The following is a 22,196-nucleotide window of genomic DNA, read 5'->3' on the forward strand; positions in this document are numbered from 1 at the left end:
CTGCATATGTGATATCTTGTGATGTAAGGCAAGGACTATTCTTCCATGTACTCAAATACATAAAATGGCTAAAATCATTTTTTCAAAAGATTTACTTCAAATCAAATTTTCTTTCATGAGAACATAAACAATATTCTACATGGGTTATTACTGTCCAGGGGATGGATACTTAGGAGAAAACCACAATACCTGATAATGAATTACATGGCCTATATGGGTTGTCCTTGCCGCTTTACTTGTCAAAATTTACTTACCCAGTTGCTAATTTGAAATCTACATAGTCTTTGGGATCTCAATTTTAAGCAGCCATGCATAACTTTCGTATTGCATGTCCGATTTCTTTAAAACTTTCACCATTCTTTTTTAGTTTCTTTTTCTCCTATCCAATACAACATTTTATGACCAAGATACCACTTTGATTTTTTTATCTTTGCAGTTTTTATTCGTCATAAAAATAATCAAAGTATACAAAACATATTGTTGCACTTCAATAAAAAAGAACATTGTATAAGTACATACAACATAATCTTAATTTACAAGAAAATTGTACCCCAGCGCTGCCGACAGGACGATCCATTAACCGAAGAAGAAAGGGGGTACGGTAATACCCAACGGTCCAGTGTCGACCTGGCGGCATCGCTGGGGTATAGCGCAACCAAAAAAAATATGAAATTTTCATGTATTAACATGACCGAAAACACCCCTTTAATGCATCTTAGAGTATGTTTATAATTGCATATCACACCGATGAATGCTTCAGGAAATGTTCCCATGATATTCTACAGTCTGCTGTCTTCGTGATCACTCGTAAACTGCGTTCCAATTTCTCTGAATTTCTGCTCAGGCAAGGCATCACCATTTAGTTGAGACTATAAGAATAGAAAATGTGTGCAATTCAAAGCTGATTAAGAGCCATTTCTGTACAACGTGAAGTTTGATTACTCTGCTGTGATGTAAATTCAAACTGATTTAATGTATATGTATAGAACACATGAACCATATACAAACCAATAGCCTTTCAGCTACTCACTTCTGGCAAGGTCCTAACTTGTATTCCAACCTTCTGAGAAGCGTTTTCTTGTAAACATAGTTTCACTTTAATGATAGCACTCTAAACTTGAATATTGTAATGATTATGTTACCAAGAACAAAATAAGTAGGTTTCTTTCAAACCATTTTATTTTCTCTTTCCAACCAAAATTCTATGTATTCATAGCAATAAATATTCCAAACGGATATATTTCAAGACTAAGTATTTCTAACATTATAGTCAATGAGAAATGACAGACGGTGTTGGTCGGATTGCATTATTGCCCTCACACAAGAGTATCTTTTGTAGATTTTTCTATAAAAAGTAATCATAATACACAGCAAAAACTGTGGTGTTAACCGGTGTACATAGAGGACCACACCAGTCATTTTACACCGGTGTCAAATTGGCGGTGTTAGTTTTACACCTATAGGAGTTATTAAAACACTTTTTGTTGTTACATTTACACTCTTTAGTGTTATGTTTAATCTCTAGGGTGTAATCTTAACACCTCAGGGTATGGTCCTCTATTAACATCAATTGGTGTCAGTTTTAACACCGCAGTTTTTACAGTGTAATCTCATGATCTCATACCTTATAGTGGCCATTGACGGGATGGGGCAACTCATCATCGTTAACGTAGGCGGCGTTTTCATACTTGACTTTCATTGCTGTATCATCTTCTTCCTACATAGATAAATGAATTCCCTGATGAATTGGTGATTAGGCGATATAATTTCATTCTCTTTAAGGCAGACAGTGAAGAACAGGATATTGATAACAATTATTGCTATGAATTTTTGCTTGGTGGTCAGTTTAAAATCACTATTTGTCGTCTGAAATTTGTTATATTGTTGAACTACTGCTATGTCTCAAGCTTTTTTTGCCTTTCACATTTGACCTCTGCTTTTTTTTATCCATTTCTATTTTGTGCTGTATCTACAATATTGTATCTGTGTCCAAATTCCTATGTTCTGTTTTCATTCCTATAAAATTGTCACTTGGTAATTTTTTTAAGTTAACAATAAATGCAGAAACTCCCGCAAAAAAAATAATAACTTTATATTTCCAACATGTTATTTTTATCTACAAGTATTTCATGATACCTCTAATTAATTTCTAGTGTATAATTAAAACATAAATATTGTGCTACATGTCTGTTTATTAGATTTCAATTATTGTAATAGTATCATGGATTTTTGTTATTGTTCTGTTGGAAATGAGAAAATATAAAACTGAAACTGAATATGTCTTAGAATATCGGTTTTAATCATTCCAATTGTATTAGCTCTGAGATATGTCAATACAGATAGGTTTTACTTTTTTGTGTTGTTCTCTATGAATAATTATTGTTATTGAACAGTTCCTACCTTTGGTTCTTCATCTTCTTGATACAACTCTCCCACACCACATCTTAACGGTTTCTTGATTGACTCAGGAAGGCAGCAGTACATACGATCAACGATAGGGCTTATTAGACTTGGGTTAACCGTTCTTGGATCGGTATAACCTGCCCGAAAAAAAATACAAAACACGAAGCGTAATAGTCAAAGTTATACAACGTTCTTTATCGAGATTAGGGCTGATAAGTGTTAGATTAGATGTTAAGGCTAGTGTCCAATACTGGTCCTGATCGTTTAATTGCTCCATTTATATTGCGCAGTTACTATGTGCACATACTCTACTGCGCTTTGATACTTGGTATCATATTATTACCCCGGCTGTAGCTGAGCTGCCATATTAATAGGCGCTAAAGCGTTCAAGGAATAAATCCTACCGGGTACCCATTCACCTCGCCTGGGTCGAGTGCAGCACATTGTGGATAATTTTCTTGCTAAAGGAAATTACACCATGGCTGGGATTCGAACCCAAGACCCTCTGTTTCAAAGTCCGGAGACTAATCACTGGGCCACAACGCTCCAATCCTTTAGTTACGCAAGCATTTAGATTAAATAATAGTTTCGAAGTCACTTTGTTCCCTCACTAAAGATATGACTGCATTTCACTATCCCCGAAGTAAATTAACGTTAAAAGGTACTCCAGGCTGAAGGAAAAAAATATGGTTTTTAAGATAAAATAAAGCCAGACAAACAAAACATCTAGACTTCATCAAATCGGACAAAAATAACAAAGTTATGATATAGGCCAATTTTTGCATTATTTCGGTGAAGCAGTTTTGTGCATGACTTAATGAATATGCAATGAGCATTTACTCAAGTTTATTTAGATAAGAGCGAATTTAAACGTCCACTTGGCAGACGCTTTTTGGAACGATGAGAATCTATTGGAAATGGCCGTTAAATCACAATGGACAGATTAAAAGTCACTGTCGAAAGTTGGCGGATCGGGACAACACATCGGACCAGACAAAAAATGGTAAATATGTCGTTTGTCCAGAGTCCACGACGACACTGCTGTTTTGATTCATAATCACAGCAAAAACTGTGGTGTTAACCGGTGTACATAGAGGACCACACCAGTTATTTTACACCGGTGTTAAATTGGTGGTGTTAGTTTTACACCTATAGGTGTTATTACAACACCTATGGTTTTTCCATTTACACTCTTTGGTGTTATGTTCAATCTCTAGGGTGTTATTTTAACACCTCAGTGTGTGGTCCTCTATTAACACCAATTGGTGTCAGTTTTAGCACCACGATTTTTACAGTGATTCTATTTCGACAAAGCTTGTTTTGTGATGCAGGGCTTTTGACAAAAATATTCTCTGCGATATAGAAAGCGTCTGAGAAGTGATTGCTAAAATGCCCTATCATTATTTTCAGTCCGAGAGACCTTACACTGTAAAAACTGCGGTATCAAAACTGACACCAATTGGTGTTAATAGGCGACCACACAATGAGGTGTTAAATCACACCCTAGAGATTAAACATAACACCAAAGAGTGTAAATATAACAACAATAGGTGTTGTAATAACACCTATAGGTGTAAAACTAACACCACCAATGTAACACCGGTTTAACATAACTGGTGTGGTCCTCAATATACACCGGTTTACACCACAGTTTTTGCTGTGTACGTACCTGTCAGGAAACTAATCAGAAGTCCCCAGAAACAAGTCTGAAGCCAAGCAGCCGCACTGTACCAGGAATACGATAGATAGTATAACGGTGCGATAGCCGGTCTGAAAAATCAATATGCATTGTATCAAAGACTATATCATTCACAGTAAAAATATTATTATTAGCAGTATTAATACACTATAAAAACTGGTGTTAAAACTGACACCAATTGGTGTTAATAGAGGACCACACCCTAAGGTGTTAAAATAACACCCTAGAGATTGAACATAACACCAAAGAGTGTAAATGTAACAACCATATGTGTTGTAATAACACCTATTGGTGTAAAACTAACACCACCAATTTAATACCGGTGTAAAATAACTGGTGTGGTCCTCTATGTACAACGGTTAACACCACACTTTTTTGCTTTGTATCATTCACAGTAAAAATATTATTATTATTAGCAGTATTAGTAGTAGTAGTAGTAGTATTCAATTCAATTCAGGTTTAATGAAAAAAAAACATGGCAGTCACAGAATGAATTGTACATGTTTACGCAATGCCAACATACAATAATAAAAAATGACGAAGATAAACAATGAATATACAAATTAAAATTACATATTATGTGCAGTTAAAAATGAAGTTAAAATGGATAAAAATGAAATTATAGATAATACAATATTGCACATTCATTACACAAATTGCAGTTAGTTACCATGATATTTATTTAAAAATCTTGTCAGGCTTGGAAGAGCACTGTCCTGAAATCTTTTTGTTTTACATGGAATCATCTTTTATTTATTCATATGTCGTAAATTGAAAGTGTTTGTTTCCATTGGAGGTAACCAGTTTTTGTACAATTGATTTATTTTTAACTTTAAAGCGAAATCTGTGGTAAATTTTTCTTTTCGACTTTCAAGTGAAGTCAAATTTAAGGTATTTAGAGCCTTGTCATAAAATGAATACTTGGTTCCCAAGTTTCAATATCTTTCATCTGTTTCAAAGTAAGAGAAGCAGCTAATAGAGGTACACAATACTCTAGGACTGGTCTTACATACACTATATACACTGTTAACAAATCACATTCTGGTAGATTGTAAGCTTTCATTGTTCTTTTTCATTATTTCGGTTACATGAGCATTCCACTTTAAATCATTCTGAATTGTAATTCCTAGGATTTTCACCGTGGTTACACATTGCAATTGGGTGTTATTTATATAGATCACTTGCGGTCGAAGAGGTTGTTTTGAAAATGAAATTGACATTGTAAAGCATTTTGATGCATTAAGTTCCATACCATTTCGAGAAGTCCATGATTCGAGAAATTCAATTTCAGTTTGTATTTGTGAAGTTTGATTATTCATTCTACACTCTACCATAGTTAAGTCATCTACATATTTAGAATATGACAAAATACTATCACTACAGGCGCCATTTATCATTATCAAAAATAAAATGGGACCAAGTTTGGTACCCTGGGGTACACCCGTAACACTGCATTTTGATTTCGATAGCTGGCCCCTATACTTCACAGCTTGTTGACGATTACTTCAGAAATCTACTACCAAAGATATAACACAAGGTCGAACATGCATTCTACATAATTTAGTAATAAGAATATTGTGATTTATCCGATCGAAAGCTTTCCAAATATCTGTCAGTATGACTGTTGATATTGACTTAGGTTTATCAGCATTCCTAAATAGTTCATTTAACAACCCAATCAAATAGTTACATGTAGAAATTCCTTTTCTGTTTCCGTACTGATTTTGATCAATTTTGTTCGAAATATCTTCCCAAAGCCAGTTTTCAATAAATGTTTCCGCAATCTTCGCAAAAAGATGATGTTAATGCAATTGGTCTTAACTCATTGATTGTTGGTGGGGAAGACTTGGAACAGGAATGATCTCAGCATACTTCCACATTTGTGGAAAAATACCTAGATGGAAAGATGAGTTTGAGATGTCAGCTAACGGAGTACTCAATTCAACTGCAAACCCTCGAATAATGATAAAAGGGCACATAGGGGGCGCCGGTTAGAAACACGGTAATTGTTGTTTATTCAACCTAGGTAAGTTTGAAGCAATTTGTTGAAAATTGTCATTTATACGATTGGCAGTTTCTTTATAATTATTTAGAACAGTAATAGTAGTATTATTAGTAATAGTATTACTATAATTAATATTATTATTATTATTAGTAGTAGTAGTGGTAGTAGTAGTAGTAGTAGTAGTAGTTCGTCTTGGTTTAATGAGATACGTATGCTCTTCATGTATTCCTAAAAGCAGTTCTTGAAGTGTTTATTTTCAGGTCAGGATATCAAAATTGCATAGCTCGCGCTTCGAGGTCGATAAAAGTGAAACATTATCTTCTTCATGAACTCTGCAAACAGTCACTCACAATTTAGTCCGTGTCCCAATGCCGCGACCCATATATATATGTTACACCCCTGAGTAGAAATATATGGTGATGAGAGAGGGTGCACAGCAAAAACTGTGGTGTTAACCGGTGTACATAGAGGACCACACCGGTTATTTTACACCAGGGTTAAATTATTTTACACCTATAGGTGTTATTACAACACCTTTGGTTGTTACATTTACACTCTTTGGTGTTATGTTCAATCTTTAGGGTGTAATTTTAACACCTCAGGGTGTGGTCCTCTATTATTTATTTATTTATTTTATCATTTATTTATTTTCAGTTTTATTTAATCAGGGTGGCCTCATCAGTTAACAAACTGCTGTCCTTGAGGGCCCTGAGATAAAAATCAATATGTACAATATTTACAAAGAATGAATACATAAATCAAAATGGCATACACTAAAACAGCAAATAAAAACATTAAAAATACAATCTAATAAAAGATCAACATTGAATTTCAAGAAACAAAGGAAAAAGAAAAGGCTATTGGAAACTGCTGCATACGATTTAACGGGAGAAGGATGGATGACTGGTGACAGAGTTATGTTCACATTGATTGATAATAATTTGAGTAGAGATTGTAATGTTTGCCAAATTAGAATATGAATATGATTGAATAACGCAATATTACTCCTCTTCGTTGCAAGGCCTATCAATTATTCATTTGTTAAACGAGGCACGGAATGAATTGAGGGACATAGCCTGGCGTTGATCTTTTCTAAGATTATTCCATTCTATGGTCCCGATGTACTGAAAAGTCCTCTTGCCACTGTTATTATGTAGAGGAGCACTGTTTACCTGCAGGGAGGCAGTGGACATTGATCTAGTGCCTATATCATAATTAGGTTTAATAAACCGTTCACTTAAATATGGGGGAGAAATACAATTAACACATTTAAATACTTCACACATTCGATGGAAATGCCGTCTGGAAAAGAGATCTTTCCATTTTAGAACGGAAAATAAATCACAAATGTGAGTTCGCGGATGGGCCCCCAAGATCATCCTTGCCATTCTGTTATGCAATTTGGTAAGTCTATCAAGGAGACCGAGAGAGGAATTAGACTAAATTATGTCACAATAATCAAATTGGGGCATGATCAAAGCATTACAGAGTAGTTTAAAAATATCGACCGGGATATAAGGCTTTGCGGATCGACGTAGAAATCCAATTTTTCTCGAAATCTTTTTAGCAATGTGATCTATGTGACTTTCATATGTCAAATTTTCATCGAGTATAACACCTAGATACTTAAAATCGGATACTCTCTCAATTTCCTTATTTCCAATAGAAATCTCAACATTTTTGAAATTATTGAGTCGATGTTTGGATCCAAGTATCATGTATTTTGTTTTACTCGTATTTAGTGTTAACTTATGAGTTAATAACCAATTACACAATTCTTCTAATCCGGCTTTCATATTTGATTCTAGATCATTAGGTGACCTGGCTTTGAAAAGTAAGACTGCGTCATCTGCATACATGTTGATTTTACATTCGATACCTGATAGTGATTTAGGAAGAGTATTTATGTACATGATAAACAGCAATGGCCCTAAAATTGCGCCTTGGGGGACTCCATATTGAATAGCTCTCATATTAGATAATTTATCATCCACTTTTACCTTTTGTTTCCTGTTAGTGAGATATGATTTAAACCATTCATATTCAACATTTCTCACGCCCGCATTGCTTAAAATATCCAATAAAATCGCATGATCTACAGTGTCGAACGCTTTCTTGAGATCGATAAATAGTGCACCAGTTACAAGACCATCATTCATATTAGTTAATACAAAATCAGTTACATCAAGTACGGTGGATTGAGTCGAGTGCCTCGGCCTGAAACCTGACTGCTGGGGGCATAGGAAATTTGAATTTTGCAAAAAATCATACAACTGGTTGTGGACCGCTCTTTCCACTAATTTAGATACCAACGGTAAGACCGAAATCGGTCTATAGCTTTCAATTAAGTTACGATTTCCGTCCTTGAATAGCGGTGTAACTATCGCAAGTTTCCATTCTGCGGGAAATTTTCCTGATGAAAGAGAAACATTTATTATGTGTGTCAACGAAGAGAGTATGGCCGGGCAAGCAGCTTTCAGGAGCTTACATGTTATATTGTCCATCCCCGTTGCTTTTTTACTAGGCATGACACGAATTTGTTTTTCAACAAAAGACGTAGATATCGGTTGGAATTTGAAAAGTGAATCATTGTTGCCATGATTAACTGACAAAACCTGGCAATCACGACCAAAACTTTTGGCCAAGTTTGCTCCAATATCAGTAAAGTGGTCGTTACAATTGTTTGCTAAGTCTACTTTGTTATCTGCTAAGGGTAAAGTATTTGATTTCCGAATGGAAGCAGCTTCTTTTGTCACATTCCATAATCGGTTAATATCATTTTTGTTTTCTTTCACTTCTTTGTTGTAATATTGTTTCTTCAAATAATTCCCCATGTTGTTAACTTTGTTTCTAACTTGCTTAGCTTCCTTCCAATCATTGGTGGTTATTGCATTTTTGAAAAGATAATCTCTATGTCTCCCTAGTTCAATCATTTCCTTTGTCACCCAGGGGCCCGTTTCTCAACACCTGGACAAGTTAGTAATATCTTTATCCACCAACCACGGAGTTAGTTCCAATCTTACTAAACCCGTTTCTCGAAAGGCTTTCTAACTAAAATACCTTGATATCGATATTATCGGTAAAAAGAGCAGACGAGACGTAGCCTTAGTCACAAAATAGCATAATTTTCAAAAAGAAAAATTACAACAAAATTGCAAATATTGTGATGAATTGGGAATTTCATCTTTTAAAAATAATAGCACAGGTATATTATGCACCATACATACTTAGACCATGAAGACTAGAGCATTCAATTGCTGAGAATATGGAATTATGAATAATTGATCTCGTGACTAAAAAATCACATGTGGACGTTGAGATGGGTACCCCCGGGATATCCAATTTTAATAGTTTAGGAAAGTAAAACCATAACGGTTTTCGTTGTAAAATGATGATAATTATACGGTATTTTACGATTCCAAACATCATCAAAATATAGTCTAACAGTTTTGTTTTAAATCTTAGATACTGAAACTTACGATGTGAGAAATTCTATGCGTAAATTAGAGATAGAATTTATCAAAATGTTAATAAGGGTCTGAAAATGACAAATACGAGTCCATTTATGGATGGCCTGACGTGGTAGAATCTTTATCGATTAAATTATTTTACTATTTCAAAATGAATGGCTTTGTGGAGTATTACCAACAGTTTTTGTAGATTCTTTGTATTACAATGATTATAGAATGCATTATCCAACTTGTGTTTGGATGTAATTTCAACATCTATGATTGATTACGTAAGATTATAATTTTCACATTTCTAGGCACTTTTGCATGTCATAGTCTACCCACGTGATGCCACTTCGTCATTAAGAAAGAAGTTGTGAGAGGTTCAGAGAAGTCATAAATATTTAGTGAGGTTGTTGTACCCGATCTTGGTAAAGAGGGCTTCGTGAAACGGTTAGCGGACAAGTACCTCACTATCTCCGATTTAGTCAAGAAGTTAGACTTATGACGGTGTTGAGAAACGGGCCCCAGGGTGCCATATATTTAGTACGAATGCGAATTGATCGAAATGGAGCATGAATGTTGCAAACGCCATCAAAAAGACCTTTCCATATATTCCATGCAATATCTACGTCTTGACACTCAAGTAGTCAAGTAGTTAACACCAATTGGTGTCAGTTTTAACACCACAGTTTTTACAGTGTGAGGTAGGGAAATGGGGGGGGGGGGGGCGGTTAAGGGAGGGATGGAGTAAGGACATATAGGAGGAGGTGGAAGGGGGGGGGGAAACAAACCTTGGTTCTTCGGTTGGCATCATAGTAGTAGGTCCCATAGTCATCGTGGTAAGTATGCTTTCATTATAACACCCGTCTGTGTATAGTGGTGGTTTATAGACCTCAGGGGGGTAAAGTTGTGCCCCTATTCCTACCCATAGGGACCAGACCAAACCACACAAGGTACCTCCAATAGCTCCCTGTGGACAAAACAATATGAGAGAACTATTAGATAAGAATCTTTATTTTTTTCATTATAAAGGTCTTTTGACAATAATTGCCCCTGATTTTGTTTTGTAAATTTCCCAATTCACGAAAAGTTGGTTTAGCGTTGACGTTGAAATGTTTTTTTTTTATTCAGAAGATGTTCAGACAAAGATTATAGTTAAGAATAGGTAAATGTTACGGAATATTCTTCAATCATGCGTTACAGCAAACTGTGGTGTTAACCGGTGTACATAGAGGACCACACCAGTTTTTTACACCGGTGTTAAATTGGTGGTGTTAGTTTTACACCTATAGGTGTTATTACAACACCTATGGTTGTTACATTTACACTCTTTGGTGTTATGTTCAATCTCTAGGGTGTTATTTTAACACCTCAGTGTGTGGTCCTCTATTAACACCATTTGGTGTCAGTTTTAACACCACAGTTTACTTTGTAATTTCATTTTCACTCTGCTTAACTACCAGTACATTCAATTCTACTTTGAATAATTGAGTTTAATAGGAGAACTTGCACACTCGATTGGTCAGGTACAACCCGCCTTGACAGAATTTTGAATTTTTTTTTGTCTGTCAGATTTTTTGTTTGTTTTAGGGAACGTGCTTCATTTTTGGTCAGAAAATGTTTTCCGCCCTAACCATGTTTTGCCGGCAGTTATTGTTTCACCTATATAGTTTAAGTGGTGGATATGTTGCTTTTATCTTCTTACAAGGCTAGACAAAACAACTTATCTTAATCAAAACTAGAAATTAATATCATTTCATTCGATTCTTATGATCATTAAGACCTTGTAACGTACATTACAAAGATGCATTATAATCTCACCTCTCAGCTAAATTATATTATTGTATAAACAGGTCAGTGAAAACCGACAAAATAATGATAAAGATACTCATGAAAGACAGGAATGCAAAAGATAAATGAATGAATAATAAAGAAAATTGTGATGAAATCAATTGGTGGTCTGTCATAGACATAACGATGATGTCTCTTACGTAAGAATTTGTCCATGGAAAGAACATTCCTAAGCTGTACAACCCAAGCATTGGTCCGCCAATCATTCCAAATATACTTAGTGCAGCCTGTAAAGAAAGATCGGGGAAGGAAAACTGTCAATAATTTGATGAAAACAACAAAATTAAATCAAATAAAATCCCAACAATCTATTAAAACAACCCCATCATTTTCGAATAATGTGACCAGTTAAGCTCTATTTATGAGATATTTTATTGAATGTTTTATTTGATTACGACACGGTTTCCTTCAAACATGTTCTGTTGTATAGTAAGATTATCGTATTTATAATGTCCACAATAACAACAACGATGCCAATCTCTCTTTTTCTATGATGTGCTTATCCTTACGGTAAGGGCGATACAGAGTAATTTAAATCTAACATCAATAAATCATATCATCTCTTTTAAATCAACTTATGTTGGAACAAAATAATAATGGAACAAAATATAGTTCAAAACCAATAACATCTTTGAAGTAATCTTTTGCATAGAAACAGATAAAAGTGTTTGAAATCAAATGAAACATACACTGTAAAAACTGTGGCACTGACACCAGTTGGTGTTAATAGAGGACCAAACCCTGAGGTGTTAAAATCTTAACCTATAGAGATTGAGCATAACACCAAAGAGTGCAAATATAACAACAACAAAAGGTGTTGTAGTAACATCTATAGGTGTTAAACTAACACGGTCAATTTAACACCGATGTAAAATAACTGGTGTGGTCCTCTATGTACACCGGTTCACACCACAGTATTTGCTGTGTATCAAACCTGAAGAACCCCTCCGAGCTGTGAAGCTACATACGTCATTCCAATACAGAGAACCCCAAAGAAAAGTGCTAGAAAATGAGAAAGAATTAACTAAAATAAATAAAGGTAATAATGTAGAAATTTGAATATCACTTATCATCCAATTATCCAAAGGTCATGAAAATAAACGGCGAGATCGATTCTTGAGAGAGAAATAATATGATATTAGCACGTGGCAAGTTGTGGCCTCATTGTGTATCTGTCAGTAGGGCCTAGTCCAGACTGGACCTACCTTGTTGTTTGGAAGTGCCCTTTTCCAAAGCTAGCAAAGAGGTCACATGTCTCCCAATCTCTAATCAGCGCCAATCTACTCTCCCTAACAAAGATAGCTTTGTGAAAGGGCACTTCCAAACAACAAGGTCCAATCTGGACTAGTAATAGGACCCGACCGGGGACCTGGTTCATTGGCTGTAGCTGCTTTAAAGGTGCATGCCCTATTGTATTTCATTTGCGGATAAAATGTAAAAATTATCTGGAAAGTCATTATCCATGATACGTACCAAGACCTTTGGTGACAAGAGTATATTTCTTCTCTTCAATCTTTGGCCAGATAGACTTTACAATATCTTCAGCAGTTACAGCAGCCAGAGAGTTCAGACCAGATGATACAGTACTAAGGAAGGCAATGACAATCATAAACCATAGTTAAAACGAGAAGTACCACTAGGCCAACGCCATGTCTTACATAGGAGTATTATAAATTCTACAATTCGTATGTTTTCTCAAATTGATACTTGTCACTTGTGTTTCGTCGGTCAGTGTTCTTAAAACTCAATAAAGAGAATTCGCTTTTAAACGAAGAATTATGGAAGTGCTGGATTTCCATAGGTTAGAAATCGATCATAGTCGTTGCCCAGGTAATCTTTTGTATACTTTTGGTAGAATCCTTGTACACTTTTGGTAGAATCCCGCTTTGTTATGGCAAAGCTTGTATACCATTGACTTTGTTGCAAATCTTTTACGTGACCTGTCTCCCTTTTCCTTTAAATTATGAAAATGAGTTGAAAAAAGTACAAATGTTGCCAATTTTAACTTGATTTGTTTTGAATTTATAGTTCAAATCTTGTTATCTTTACAATACATACACGATAAACAAATAGTAAACAAATTACATATACAGTTGAAAAAAGTAAGCTTGTCTAAAGAAAAGGTATTCGGTGACTAAGTACAATAGGTTGAAAAAGAGGTTTCTGCGAAAACGAAAGTGGCGGAACCTAAATTCAAAACAGAGCTTGCATTTCATAGGACCCTACTCCCTAAAATATGAATGGTGCAAGTATAAATACAATTTTATCGTTTTTCGTAACATAAAATTATCCCAACACTGTTAAGAGTGACTAAAATGAAGAGTCGGCTTATTGCAATCTATGTATACCTCTATGTATAACAGAGAGGATACACTGTAAAAAATGTGTGGTGTTCAAATTGACACCAATTGGTGTTAATAGAGGACCACACCCTGAAGTGTTAAAATAACACCCTAGAGATTGAACATAACACCAAAGAGTGTAAATGTAACAACCATAGGTGTTGTAATAATAGGTGTAAAACTAACACCACCAATTTGACACCGGTGTAAAATAAGTGGTATGGTCCTCTATGTACACCGGTTAACACCACAGTTTTTGCTGTGTACATTACCTTAGTGCTGCACTAAAGACGGCTGATGTAAACAATCCGGGTAAGCCAGGCATACTTCCAAATAGATACATTACAAAATAAGGCATCAGCTACAAGCAAAAATAAAACGTCAATGTGAAAAGCTGAACAACACACCACAGTAAGATTAAATGCTAAGAAATTTTATATTTCATAAATCATATATTATAACAGATAATCTTCAAACAGAGAATTTCTCGACAGCTCCAAAACCATTGGCACCATGAAATTTTGATATCTCAATTATAAAATTATGAAAAATGTTGAAGGGCTGTGCAGTGGTCAGAAGTTGCTTTTCGAGTAGATAGCAGTTTGTTTCCAGTAATGATTCTATTTCTAATTACAATGACATTACATGTAGAGTACCACAGGGATCACTTCTTGGTCCTTTATTGGTTTATTGTTTCATTGTACTTGTATTAATGCAACTTGATAAATCATTTGTTGTTACAATTATTTTTAAATGTAAACTTATGGCAAGTTGTTGCTAATATTTTGGAAATGAACATGAAACAAAAAAGGTCATATTCAAATTTCAGTAGTTAACATTTGAAAACATTTTGAGTATGTCATTTTGATCATGAAATCATGCGTGAATTTAACAGAAAAGTTTGTTGAATCCCTGTGTGCCTTAACAAATAATTGAAGATTATAAAACTGCAAATCATGAGTTTTATTGAATCACAACTTATTGACACAATAGGCAAGCATGCAAAATTATTGAATCAAGTTGCTTTAGAACAAACTCTCCCTGGTGGGTGTTTCATAAAGCCGTTCGTAAGTTAAGAGTGACTTTAAGAACGACTGGTGATCCTTTCTTGTGGTAAATTGTATTTTCATTGGAGATGGTTTAGCGCGTAAGAAAGGATCACCAGTCGTTCTTTTATAAAGTCGCTATTAACTTACGAACAGCTTTATGAAACGGCCCCCTGTATTATTACCTGATCAGATGAGGATACGTAGCCCATCGTAAAGGGATCGCAGTCTACGAAGTTTGCATACATGACCAATCCTGACAGGCAGGCTGCTGACACCACTATCACCATACCTATGATAGCCATGAAGAGGGCGCTATACATTAAAAAAAATAAAAACCGGAGAGAGAAAAATATAAGGAAATTGTGTAAATTTCTCAAATATCTGCCTGTTGGGTCTAAGCGTCTATGCGACGTTATTGAATAATTTAAAAGTTAACACAAAATGATTCAGAATGAGGCCCTCCAAACTGCCCAAAGAGTCATAACCGGGGAAAAAGGCAACGCCCTTGAATATGCGTATTGTCGTGAAAACAAATCGTGTTCAACTGGTAAATGCACATAGTGTTCCTGTAAATGAAAGGATGGTTATTGATATTATTGATATGATGGTTTATGAATAGAGTTCATTTTGATCTATTCAATGATCCACTGTTTGCCCCTTGTCTGGTTGTTTGCTGTGACGTCATTCGAACCTAAGAACATATCGAAGGCTGTAGTGTTGATCCATGTGCTTAGGAGACCAAACCAATACTCAAGAGTCAATTGTTTGTTGTTAGTTCAACACCTACACGGATATTAAGAAAATACCTTAAGTTAAGTTCGAACTCTAGAGTGTAATTTTAAGACGTGTGGGTGTGGTCTTATACGGACACGGACACTAACAAGTGTAAAAATTAGTCTGCAGGCACAGATCCTGATTGGAACTTTGATCAACAAGTGTGCCTCTATGCAAAGACCAGCACATTAATAACCTGCCGTTCCAATACAAGAGGGCCTTCAGTACACACAATGCATGAGTAGGCTGCACAATCAGACCCTTAACTCGAGTGAAGAGTTTTGCCCAGCAGACTACACCACCCCTGTAACACCAGGGACCCGTAATTGCAGAAAGAGTTGCGATCAAACGCAACTCAAAAAATCTTACGCAACTTGATTTTCAGCTGATGAAGCACCAGTATTCGGGACTTGCGCTTGATATTTTGACTTTGAAATTTAAACGCAACTCTTTCTGCAACAGGTACCTGGAAGCAATGTAGAAGCTGACGTGAATGCACTTACAGTTGGGCGGTCTTTTCCTTGCCACACGTGAGATATCTCTGGACCTGTGATTGGTTGACTCCATAAGTACTTCCCCATGTAAAGGTTCCGCCCACTATGATCGTCCAGAATGTATGACGGACGGTGGGATCAGGATCAAAACTAAAGAAAAATACGTAATATGATTATTTAGGTTTTACATCTAGCAACTCCATAGAGAGTACAATATCAGTTATATCGGGAAATATACGCCATGGTAAAGGTAAAATCATTTACTCTAGGAAAGATTTATTTGTCTTTATGCAACATAAAGGGGATGATTTAATATTCTGTTTATTGTTAATTGAACAGTTAAAGGAGGAGGGTAATTAGATTGATAATATACACCTGTTACACCTGTTGATTTTATAACAATTTACACACTCATCCCTAGGAAAGTGCCCTTTTAAAATATTAGGTTAAGACCAAACTACAATTTTCGTCCAATTTGTTCACACGAAAAACAGTTGTCAACTGTTTTTCGTGTGAACAAATTTAAAAGGTTCAATACAACGCGGTTGAAAACAAAATTACATTAAATTATACGCTTCATATTAATTGAAAAAATAAGCTGAGTTCAAACAAAAGAAAATCTGAACTCAACAGAGTTTATAACTAAGTCTGTATATAACCATGATTTTAGTAGTTTGGTTTAAGGCTGCATCCAGTAAAAATCTACATGAAGGTTTAGCCGTCTATCAATCACTATACCCTATAGAGGTGTCACACGCCTAATTGAAACAAGAAGGTAAAAAGTATTCATCCCAAGATTTTTCAATTTCATGGTTGATTGACAAAAATGTATACGTTATGATTCGCCATCTAACATAAATTAGGAAGGTTGAAATGGGGGGAAAATATCACTTTACTTTTGAACCTATAATCATTATGACTGGCAGAAACATTCGGACCATTACATTGTTTCAAATGATGGATGAAATCTCGTCACGAAATATTTCCATACATGTTGATTATTTATGTAAACATATTTTGATGGTCAGATATGAAATCTCAGATGTTTACTTTAAGTAAACATTGGTCCTCTTAATCCTATTCATAATTGATTACAATTTTGTTTTGTTTTGCTTTTTAATACGCATGTCTGTTTGGAATGTTTACAGGTGTGACAGCTGGAGAAGACGTATCTGTTAAACATACAGAGATGGCAACTATAATGCTTACTTCCAGAAATCAATCCTTCCATTTTCTTCGCAAATTTGCCAAGCTTTGTCGAGCCCACCAGTATTCATAGAGCCTTTGATGATAACAGCTAAGAAACCTGACATCATAACCATGACCTGAAAGGCATCAGTCCACAACACTGCCTTCATTCCTCCCTACAGAGTAAGACAAAGTAAGACATAATACACTGTTAAAAAACCTGTGATTTTACAGAAAAAAGAAGATTTTGCAGAAAGCAATAACAGAATCATTCTGTAAATTCATAAAACAGGAATTTTTCTGCAATTTAACAGAACAGGTCTGTTTAAAAGGGGAAAGGGGTGTTTTATCTAAGTAAATTTGTAAGATTCCATACACCAAATACCAATTTCCTGTAAGATTACCCAATCTGGTAAGATTACAGGTGTTCTCGAGACTCTGCTGCTGGAACATCTTTTATTTTAAGGATAAATTTTCGAACGATATTGACGATTCCTCATATACGGTAGCACCATAAATCTTATTAACAGTGCACCCTGCCTAACATAGCATTTAATTATTACAGTTCTCAAATTCAAAGGATGAGCGCCAAGAAGGCATTAGGTCCATTTTTATAGTCCGGGATCGAATCTATGACCTCCCGTTCATGTGTCGAATGTAGTAGTATAGTTTATTCAAACCAAAATCAAACACATTCATAGTAATGGTATAAAGCAAGACATTAAATATTTGATTAGGTTTGGGACCCCAGTGAAGCACAGCTTGTTAACAGGGCCCCTGTAGCGATGAATAACATATCTACAATAAGTATAACTAACGTACAATGATGAACAATGTTATAACTTATAACTAACTACAAACAACCCCCCCCTTCAGCTATACACACATACGCGCACACACACACACACATCACACCCCCACACACACACGCACGCATGGACATATCATTCATGGCTAACTCCTCTTGACTCATGTACATGTAGTACCTGATTGCAATCTGTCAAAAAGGCGTTTTTTACATAACATTTTAAATCGAGATAGAGTCGAGCTTTTAATTATATCATTGGGTAAACTATTCCATTCTTTAACACAGACTATTTTAAATGATTTCAAAGCAGTTTGGGTTCGAGCATATGGCTGATGGATAAGGTTTCTTTGACGAGTATGATAATGATGGATTGAAGAATTTTCCACAAACACATCAGACAAAAGTGTATACTGGCATGATCGACATTTAAACATGAATATTACACAACTAAGAGAAACCATCTCATTGAAAGGCAAAATTTGCAGTTGCAAAAATAAAGGAGTACTTGGTGACCTGTAATCTGAGTATGTTATATATCTAACAACTTTTTTTTGAAGAACTTGCAGTTTATGTATATGGGTCCTAAAAGTGTGCCCCAAGCAATATTGCAGTACATCAGATAAGGCATGACAATAGCATTGTATAGAGTAACTAGGGTCTGCTGGGGGAGGAAAAACCGAAGTTTGGATATTACTCCAACACTCCGAGACACTTTAGTACATACATTATCAAGGTGATTTTTCCATGATAAAAATTCATCAACCGTTACACCGAGGAACTGCACATGTTGACCACCAACAACTAAATAATTAACATCATCAGGGATAACCTTTCCTCTAGCCCTGAATAATACATATTGTGCTTTACCAGTATTTAATGACAATTTGTTACAGCAAAACCATGCAAAAAGTTTACTTATTTCAGTATTAACTGTTTGCATGAGAGTGTGAATATTCTTATGAGAATATAATAAACAAGTATCGTCAGCAAAAAGAGAATATGTAAATAATTGAGACGAATTTATGATGTCATTAATGTAGATCAAAAATAACAATGGGCCAAGAACAGATCCCTGTGGTACACCATATTTGACATTACCTGATTGTGACTTAGTACCATTAACAGTAACAAATTGTAATCTATTTTCCAGGTAACTTTTAAACCAATTTAAGGCTGTACCTCGCACGCCATAATGTACAAGTTTTTTCAAGAGAATTTTGTGGTCAATTGTGTCAAAAGCTTTTGACGAGTCTAAAAATATACCAAGGCAATACTTCCCACCATCAATTGCACTGACTATTGTATTGATTAAATTTAAAACACCCATACTGGTGGAGCAATTTTTACGGAATCCAAATTGCTGAGGGATAATAGTTTTATTAATAAGCAAAAATTCATTCATTCATTCTACCACTGAGCCACAATCATGACCGTGGTGGTTAACTAACTATTAAGTGGAATGCTATCAGACTGAAATTGAAATAATCATTGTATCGTAGATAGCACAGCAACTTTAATACCAGGTGAAGGAGTCCATAGCTATGGGCAGCCAAAAGTGCCAAAATTAACAGTTTGAGAAATATATATAAATAAACTAAAATGCAGAAATATATCTAAACATAAAGAATTTTTTTTAGAAATAAAGATAACAAAAACATAGAAATTCACAGAATCAAACATTTGTGCAGAAATAAGGACAAACACAAAAACAAGACAATCGCAAAAAATAATAAATGATAAAAAATACATATACACTGTTAGAAAATTCATCCTTAAAATAAAAGATGTTCCTGCAGCAGAGTCTCGAGAACACCTGTAATCTTACCAGATTGCGTAATCTTACAGGAAACTGGTATTTGGTGTATGGAACCTTACAAATTTCCTTTAATAAAACACACTTTTCCCCCTTTAAAATACCTGTTCTGTTAAATTTCATAAAAATTCCTGTTTTATGTAGTTACAGAATGATTCTGTTATTGCTTTTTGCAAAAACTTCTTTTTTTCTGTAAAATCAGGCTTTTTTAACAGTGTAGATTACCATATAATTGAACACAATCACTGTATTTTGCATAGACGAGATATGAATGCACACTCGCATATCTACCCAAACAAAAGGAACCAAACTCACACCCATCTTCGGAACCCTTACTCACCCACACTCCTTCACACAAGAGCCATATTGGAGCAATATCACTGCACCAATAGGAGTAAAACGCGATACAAGGTTGAAAAACCAGAGGCGGATGGTAATGACCTAATTTGATTATGTGCATTTCATCTAAGAAAAAAAATATTATCATGATTTTAATTATTATTATTGTTATTTTCATTATTATTACTATTTTTAATTATCATTATTATCATTTCTAAAAATTATTATTATTATGAGTCTTACCACCATTGATTGATTAATCAATTAATTAATTTACGGTACCTACTTACTTATTTATTTAATAAATAATTTGTTCATTTATTCATTTACCACTTTATGTATTTTGACATTTAAAAGTACATACAATTTTAATAAAACGCAATAATGAACATAGAGAACATAGTGCACCCATGCACTGGACTGCCAATGTATTTATCAAATAAACAATATAATGCTTAAATATTTAATTTCAAGCAAGTAATTCCTGCCAGGTATCTATATACCTCACCTTTGTCGAGTATAGCAGATATAGATATTTTTCTGAAATTTAGGAAATAACGCCATGACTGGGATTCGAACAAACGACCTTCTGATTAAAAGCCGAGAGTCAGAATCTCTAGACCAAAAAGCTCCCTCTCTTATGCTATATGTAATGGTTGTGCAATAGTTGTAATGTGGAGATGATGAAATAAATGCTACTTACAATTGTAGTATAGAAGGTACACACAATCCCAATAGCCATGACTGATCCCCATAGATTCAAACCGGTAACTAATGAAAAAAAAAAGAAATGAAAAACAATGAAAGAGAATGAGAGGGAGAGAGAACACGTAATTTATATTCCAAACTAAGTCGATCCAATTTCAGTAAAATTGGGTCAAATTAATATTGAAAAAACTTCGCAAAAAATCAATGAGTATGATAATAAACAACAACAACAACCTTGATAATAATATCAATAGTTATAATAATAATAAATACATTTCATTTTCGTTAATAGTAGGTGCACCTTTAAAAACAAGAATTTTTTTGTCTGAACCTAAACTTTTGAATTTAATAAAACTAAGGGCCTCTTCACAAGTGAATCTTCATTGAAATGATGATTGCAATATGCGTCTTTAGAATCATCGGACCTTTCACACGGAAAAAATATTATCTATATTTTAGAACATATTCTTTCAGGTACAAAATATCAGCATTAAACTTTTTTCATCAATGACCTGATGAAAACATAAAGAACAGCAAAATCATCATATCATACATACAAATAAGTCAAAGTCTGAGTCAAAGATAACGATACTTGGTAAAAAAATTTACTGGAATTCACCTCCGGAGAAGACTTTTAATTCGTGATTGTGATTAGCGTTCGTGATATAGTTTGGTTTCACATGTGCTCAAAATTCGTCATTAGCCTTATTTGTCACTGAAATCATAATTTAAATTAAGATTTTTTTTGCGGTGTGAAAGGTAGATAATTACCTTGATTGAGCGCCAATGCAGGAGCATAGATGACAATCCCTAGGTATAGGATCTGTAAACAGATAGATAATTGGAGAGTTATAAATACATTTATTCTTTCTGAGAGAGAAGTAGGCATTCAGCTAAAAATCTTGTCCTGGCTCTAACGAAGGTTTATTCTTCAAAATTATTTCGGGGAAAAAATGTCTGTATTCTCCCAGTAAATTGCTTAGTCTTGCGCTACATCCACTTTGTCTTCTTTCCGTTTTGGTCTCATCCCAAACGGTCTTTACATCCAATTGGTCTACTCACTTTGATCATTTAACATATTTACCAGTTTGTCTTCTTTCCCATAATTATGTCGTTAGATTACATACTTATGAACCATATTTCCATTTGAAAACGTTAAACATGACGAGTAAACAAAGTAGAAATTAGACCAACTTGACATTAGACTAATGACAATTAGACTAGGTGGGTATTTCTTTATTTATTTATTTTTGTTTTATTTATTTTATACT

At 34.7% G+C, this 22,196-nt stretch overlaps 1 protein-coding gene across 2 annotated transcripts in view; it reads right to left on the minus strand.

Annotated features, from left to right (window-relative positions):
* Positions 1–480: 480 nt before the first annotated feature.
* The window catches only part of LOC121430941 (sodium-coupled monocarboxylate transporter 1-like), a 65,883-nt gene continuing 44,167 nt past the window's right edge, over positions 481–22,196 (minus strand). For both annotated transcript variants that reach the window (XM_041628377.1, XM_041628378.1), the window contains exons 3-16: positions 21,697–21,748; positions 20,921–20,988; positions 17,279–17,433; positions 16,079–16,219; positions 14,984–15,113; positions 14,025–14,113; positions 12,884–12,996; positions 12,345–12,412; positions 11,551–11,637; positions 10,351–10,529; positions 4,073–4,173; positions 2,401–2,540; positions 1,625–1,717; positions 481–869 (exon numbers count right to left, since the gene is read on the minus strand). In XM_041628377.1, the coding sequence (XP_041484311.1) occupies positions 780–869; positions 1,625–1,717; positions 2,401–2,540; positions 4,073–4,173; positions 10,351–10,529; positions 11,551–11,637; positions 12,345–12,412; positions 12,884–12,996; positions 14,025–14,113; positions 14,984–15,113; positions 16,079–16,219; positions 17,279–17,433; positions 20,921–20,988; positions 21,697–21,748 (1,506 nt within the window). In that variant the 3' untranslated portion in view covers positions 481–779. The remainder of the gene's footprint in view (positions 870–1,624; positions 1,718–2,400; positions 2,541–4,072; positions 4,174–10,350; positions 10,530–11,550; positions 11,638–12,344; positions 12,413–12,883; positions 12,997–14,024; positions 14,114–14,983; positions 15,114–16,078; positions 16,220–17,278; positions 17,434–20,920; positions 20,989–21,696; positions 21,749–22,196) is intronic.

This window comes from Lytechinus variegatus, chromosome 17 (genome assembly GCF_018143015.1).
Source record: "Lytechinus variegatus isolate NC3 chromosome 17, Lvar_3.0, whole genome shotgun sequence".
Taxonomy (NCBI): domain Eukaryota; kingdom Metazoa; phylum Echinodermata; class Echinoidea; order Temnopleuroida; family Toxopneustidae; genus Lytechinus; species Lytechinus variegatus.